We start from the raw sequence: 6,272 nt of genomic DNA on the forward strand, positions 1-6,272 counted from the left end.
GTGCTGCCTCAAATAGGGGCTGATGGCTCACGGGGTGTGAGTTCAGTGAGCCCCTCGGGACCCCCGGGCTGTCCCCACTGGGGGACAGTGACCTGCTGGGATTTGTCTCCTTTGCCTGGGGAGGTGGGGGCGGGGGGCTGGGGAGGGTCTCTTTGTCCCCTTCCCCATGTGCTTGGGCACTGCGTGCAGGGGGTGGCATGGGGTGGCTTGGGGTGGGTACCTGGGTGGCCAAAGGTCCTGTGGTGGTGGAGAGCTGCAGGGGGACTGTAGGTCATGGGACTGACTGCTGAGGGCCCTGGTGGACCTGAGAGCTCCAAGATGTCCAAGGGGCTTGGGGTGGTTGAGGGTCTCATGGTGTTGGGACACTGTGCCTGAGGAGAGTCCTGGGGTGCCTGAAGGTCTCAGGATGGCAAAGGGTCTCAAGGTGGCTGAGGGTCCCAGAGCAACCAAGGGTCCTACAGCAGTGGCTGTAGGTCATGGAGCTGCCAAGGGTCCTGAGGTGAGTGAGGGTCATGGGTTGTGCCAGGATGGCTGAAGGTCTTGGGGTGACTGTAGGGGCCCTGGCTCCCCCCTGCTGGCCCTGCTCCAGGGACTCACTGCTCCAGTGTTCCACCCCTGGGCCTCCCAGGCTCCCTCCATTCTCCATCCCAACCTGGCAGCACTGCTGGGACATCACTGCCAGGATCTCAGCAGCTTTTATCACCAGGGATGTGCCAGGGCAAATGCCAGGTGATGGGATCTGACCTGGGGGCACAGGGCAGCACCCATCAGAGCTTCCTGGTTTGGGCTGTGCCGCTCTGAAACATCACTTGAGGTGGTTTGGAAGGGCTCAGCCCTGGCATCAGCTGCTCCAGCTCAGGGACCTCTCATCATTGTCTCCTCCAGCTCATGGAGCTCCCATCCCACCAGAGAATCATAGAACTATAGAATCACAGAACTGTCAGGACTGGAAGGGAGCTCAAGGCTTCCAACCCCCCTGCCATGGGCAGGGACACCTCACACCACAGCAGGTTGCTCACAGCCACCTCCAGCCTGGCTGCAAAAACCTCCAGGGATGAGGCTTCCACCACCTCCCTGGGCAACCTCTGCCAGTCTCTCACCACCCTCCTGGGGAACAACTTCTTCCTAACATCCAATCTGAATCTCCCCACTCCATCCCCCCCATTCCTATCCCTCCCTGACACCCTCAAAAGTCCCTCCCCAGCTTTTCTGTAGCCCCCTTCAGATCCTGGAAGGCCACCAGAAGGTCCCCTGGGAGCCTTCTCCTCTCCAGCCTGCACAACCCCAACTCTCTCAGGCTGTCTCCAGAGCAGAGCAGCTCCAGCCCTCTGCTCATCCTCATGGCCCTTCTCTGGACACCTTCCAGCCCCTCCAGATCCTTCCTGGAACAGAGACTCCAGCACTGGACACAGAGCTCCAGGTGTGGTCTGAGCAGAGTGGAGCAGAGGGACAGAATCCCCTCCCTGGCCCTGCTGGCCACACTTCTCTGGTTGGCTCTGGTTGGCCACTGGGCTGTAAGTGCTCACTGCTCAGGTTGCTCAGAGCCAGATCCAGCCTGGCCTTGAAAACTTCCAGGGATGAGGCTTCCACCACCTCCCTGGGCAACCTGATCTCATCCCATCTCATCCCAGCATCATCTCCTTCATCTGAGGGACCTCTCATCCCAACATTGTCTTCTCCATCTCATGGACCTCTCACCCCACCATTATCTCCTCCATCTCATGAGCATCCCATCCCACCTGCCCACCCACTTAATTAGCCCCTAATAAGGAGGAGGGTTCTTGGGAACATCCTGGGAGCTGGGTTGCAGTGAGGTTTGGCCTCTGGAACACAGGTTCCCTTCAGATGGTGACCTTCACACCCATTGTGGAGGCTCTCCTGGCTTTGTAGGACATGAAGAAGATGTTGGGCAAGACCCAGCCCTGCAGCACTGGCAGCTGCCCTGCTCTCACTTGGGGTCCTGCAAAGCTGGGGCTCACCTGGGGAGTGCTGGGTGCTGTGGGATGGTCACCTAGCAGGTGTCCTGTGCCAGGAACCAGTCCTCTGCTCACTCTTTGGTGGACTCATGCCATGCCTTGGCCACCTCCTGACCAGCCAAGAGAACACTTGGAGGGATGACTTCTGCTTTTCATGCAGCTCCTGGGACACACCCAGGACAACTCTCCTCATCACATTTGTCCCCAAAGGTAGAGTGAAGGAACCTCCTGGGAAGGGGCAGGTCAGGGACACACCCCCCCCCCCCCTCCCCCCCAAACCTTCACTCAAAGCAGGGTCATAAAACATCTGGAGGTGGGAGTGGGGCAGGGCCAGCCCCACTGCCTGCAGCTGCTTCTGGCTCTTCCCTGAGACCCTTGGGCTGGAGGACGGAGGTCAGCAGCCACTGCCAGGGGACAAAAGCCTTTTCATGGAGCATTTCAAGCAAGGCAACTGAAGGAGCTTTGTGGAGCAGAGCAAGGGGCTGCAAGGCTGCTGGGGAGGGGTGGGGAGAGGCTGGTGGCCCTGGGGACCAGGCATTGTCCCTGGTGTCTGGTGAAACGAGGAGGAGGAAAGTGCAGATGAAGAGCAGGGTTCATGGTCAGGCTGTGGGTGATGGGACAGGATGAAGCCCTGATTTGGCTTCACCATCAAGCATCCTCTTGGGTGCTGAGCAGCAGGGTGAGCTCCTGTCCCACCTGTGTCACCTCGCCACAAGGCCACCCCAAGAGAAAAAGGCAGGAAGAGGTCTGCCCTCCAGGCTGGCTCAGAGCTGGTGGGCACCATGGTGGGACCCCAGCACCATGTTCCCATGAGAGGTGGAAGGGAGAGGCCTCTTCAAGCATCCCACTGATGTGGGTGGAAGGGACAGCTCGGTGGGATGGGGGTGGGATGCAGGTGGGATGGGGGCAGTTGGGCAGATGGAGGGTATCCAGGTGTGGTGGGACACAATGAGCAGGATGGGGCCACCTCAGAGGGACAGGGTGACTCTGGGTGGCATGGAGGCTTCTCCTGTTACATGGAGCCATACAAATGGGACCAGGGCACCCCAGCAGGACAGGGACAGCCTGGCAGGATGAGGGCACCTTGGGTAGGACAGGGGAACCCAGGCAGGAGGGTGGCACCTGAGAATAAGGATGGGGCAGGGACAACCTGAGCAGGATGGTGGGACCTAGATGGGAAGGGTGTCGTGGATGGGATGGGGGGACGCTGGTTGGGATGAGGACACTAATGTGGGAGGTCACCTCCTGAATGGGGTGGAGGGAGCTCAGATAGGGCACCAAGGATGGACAGAGGAGCTCTGGATAATGTGGGGGGACCCTGGGCAGCATGGGGCAGTGCATGGTATGGGGGAGACCTTGGATGGGATGGAGAGATTTGGATGGGATGAGTGGTCCTGGACAGGCTGGGGAGATGCTGGACAGGACTCGGGGGGGCTTGGATGGGGTGGAGGGACCTGGATGGGATGGGGAGATCCTGGGTAGGATGGAAGTGAGCACAGATGGGATATGGGGGATCCTGGGGAGGGTGGTGGGGAACTGAAAGGGATGAAAGCCCATGAAGAGGATGGGGGGCCTGGGAATGGGGAGACCCTGGACGTGCCGGGGTCCGCCCGGCCATGGCGGGGACACATCGGCAGCTGCCGGCCCGCGGGAGCCCTGTAGGCAGCGAATTCGGACCGCTCGGTTCGGCACAGGGCCGGCGCTAGTTCGGTGCAGCTTGGCGGGGCCGGTGCCGGTCGGTGGGGCGGTGCGAGAGCCGTGCCCTGCCCCGCGGTGTCGGTTTGCAGCCGGGGCTCCTCCTCCCCCCGCCGCCCCGCGCATTCCCGACCCTCCCGGGCGGCGGCGGCGGCGACGGCGGGGGGAGCCCGGCGGGGCCGGAGCCAGAGGCGGACCCCTCAGACCCCCACCATGCCGCAGCTGGAACCGGCAGGGGGGGACGACTTGGGGGCCCCCGACGAGCTCATCGCCTTCCAGGACGAGGGCGAGGAGCAGGACAAGGGCGCGGGGCGCGGCTCGGCCCACGGGGACCTGGACGAGCTCAAGTCCTCCCTGGTCAGCGAGACCGAGAACCGCGGCACCGGCCCCGGCCCCAGCCCCGGCTCCGACTCCGAGGTGAGCCCGAAGGATGGCGAAGAGGGGCTGGGGAGAGGGAGAGACCTCCGCCCGGCCCCGCTCACCCGCTCTCCCCGCAGGCGGAGCGGCCCCCGCAGCCCCGGGAAAGTTTCCAGAAGCCGCGGGACTATTTGGCGGAAGGTACTGGGACCCCCCCTGCGCCCACCGACCCCTCCCGGACTCGCTCCCCTTCGGGCCCGCTCCCCACCGCATCCCCCCGGGACCATCCGACACTTCGGAACTTCTTTGTTTCCGCCCCCGGCTGCGGGCGGGACCCCCCCATGTCCGTCCCCCGCCTCCCCCCGTGTCCGCCCCTCCGTGTCCGTCTCCCCCCACTATTGTTACCCCCCCGAGTCCTCCGTCTTCCCCCTCTCCCCGATGTCCCCCCGTCCCCGCCACTGGAGAACTCGGTCCCGACTCATCTCCCTTCCGCGGGCCCCAACCGGCCCCAGCTCCTGCCCTGGCTCCCCCAGTCCCTCACACAAGGACCGATTCCCACCCCCTCCGGAGGAACCGAGCCCGGGACCACCCCCACGCAGCAGAGGCTTTTCCGGGAGCGACCGCGACCCCCACCCCAGGACCCCCCCATGCAGCCGGGATCCACCCCCCAGCCCCGCCCCGGGGCGATTGCCCCAAGGACCCCCCCGGGGCACCAGCCCAGCACCGCTCTGCAGCCGGCACAGCCCTCTCTCCCAATCCCGCTCCCGCTCCATCTGGGACCCCCGGGGCAGAACCAGAGACCCCCCCCGAAGAGACATGAGCACCCCCAAGAGGGCACGTACCCCCCTCCTCAAAGGGACACCCCCCAAGCAGCTAAGGACCCCCCGCAAGGATCTTGAGCAACCCCAAACCGACCAACCCATGACACACATCCCCCCTCCAAGGCGCCATCCTTGCACCCCCAGCCTCCATGAAACCACAGCACACCTTCCCCCGCTCCCCGTGGGTGCTCCCCGCCTCGCCAGCTCCTGACCCCTCCCCCCGCTTCTCTCTCCAGTGGTCAGACGACAGCAGGATGGGGTTTTTTTTAAGGGCCCCCCCTACCCCGGCTACCCCTTCCTGATGCTCCCCGAGCTGGGCAGCCCGTACCTTGCCAACGGAACGCTCTCCCCCGGCGCCGCCCGCACCGTAAGTGCTTCCCCCACCCTCCCCCCGACACCCATTCGAGACCCCTCCCCGCATGACCCCCTCTCATTCTCTCATTTTCGGGGATGCTCAGACCCCACAGCCCATCCTGAAAACAAAACCCAACAAACCCACGACGAAACCGAGGAAGGCATTTGGGGTTATCCCTCTTATTTGGGGGTCATTTGGCCCTTTTTCGGGGTGGGGTTGAATCCTTGCGGGAAGGGGGGGGGGTGTGGGGAGGATTTTGGGCCCCCCATCCCCCTTCCCAGCCCCGAAACCTGACCCTGAGCTGCTGCTTTTCTCATTTAAAAGGAGCTCCTTCGCCTTTTGAAAGCTCTTAATGGGTGACATTGTCCGAGGGCTGCGGGGCTGATGGAGCCAACTGAGCCAGCGCTGGGGGGGAGGAGGAGAGGGATTGACGCCCCCCAACCCCAACCAGCCACACCTCCCGGCCGGGATCCTGGGGACTTTGGGAGGACAAAGTGATTTTAGGAGCAGCAAAGGATTTGATGCCCAGCACCAGGTCTGGACCCGCCTGGCCCTGCCTTGCTTTTCCTCTTGTTGGCATCTGGGGGGGGGGGGGGGGCTTGCCCATCCCAGCAGTTCTTTCCTTATCCCAGTGTTTTCCTCCCCATCCCAGATGTTGTCTCCCCATTCCAGGCTTTTTCTCCCCATCCCAGACATTCTCTTCCCATTCCAGGGTTTTTCTCCCTATCCCAGGAGCTCTCTCTCCATTCCAGGATTTTCATAGAATTATAGAATCACAGGGCTGGAAGGGAGCTCAAGGCTCAGCCAGTCCCAACCCCTCTGCCATGGGCAGGGACACCTCACACCACAGCAGGTTGCTCACAGCCACCTCCAGCCTGGCTGCAAAAACCTCCAGGGATGAGGCTTCCACCACCTCCCTGGGCAACCTCTGCCAGTCTCTCACCACCTTCATGGGGAAGAATCTCTTCCTAACATCCAATCTCAATCTCCCCACTTCTACTTTTGCTCCATACCCCCCAGTCCTGTCACTCCCTGACACCCTCCAAAGTCCCTCCCCAGCTTTCCTGT

The 6,272-nt window shown here is 62.8% G+C and overlaps 1 protein-coding gene across 1 annotated transcript; it reads left to right on the top strand.

Annotated features, from left to right (window-relative positions):
• Positions 1–3,884: 3,884 nt before the first annotated feature.
• On the top strand, positions 3,885–5,589 carry LOC128980297 (transcription factor 7-like 1-B). The gene is made up of 4 exons (XM_054398759.1): positions 3,885–4,088; positions 4,169–4,229; positions 5,086–5,216; positions 5,551–5,589. Exons 1-4 carry the CDS (start codon positions 3,885–3,887, stop codon positions 5,587–5,589), a joined length of 435 nt encoding a protein of 144 aa, XP_054254734.1.
• The last annotated feature ends 683 nt before the right edge of the window (positions 5,590–6,272 follow it).

Source organism: Indicator indicator, unplaced genomic scaffold (genome assembly GCF_027791375.1).
Source record: "Indicator indicator isolate 239-I01 unplaced genomic scaffold, UM_Iind_1.1 iindUn_scaffold_101, whole genome shotgun sequence".
Classification (NCBI taxonomy): Eukaryota; Metazoa; Chordata; class Aves; order Piciformes; family Indicatoridae; genus Indicator; species Indicator indicator.

Excerpts from the sequence above, each read along its gene's own strand:
- LOC128980297 (XM_054398759.1), top strand. The coding sequence starts at position 3,885 with ATGCCGCAGCTGGAACCGGCAGGGGGGGACGACTTGGGGGCCCCCGAC. Across the intron at positions 4,089-4,168 it reads GCCCCGGCTCCGACTCCGAG|GCGGAGCGGCCCCCGCAGCC; the intron begins GTGAGCCCGAAG and ends CTCTCCCCGCAG. Across the intron at positions 4,230-5,085 it reads GCGGGACTATTTGGCGGAAG|TGGTCAGACGACAGCAGGAT; the intron begins GTACTGGGACCC and ends TTCTCTCTCCAG.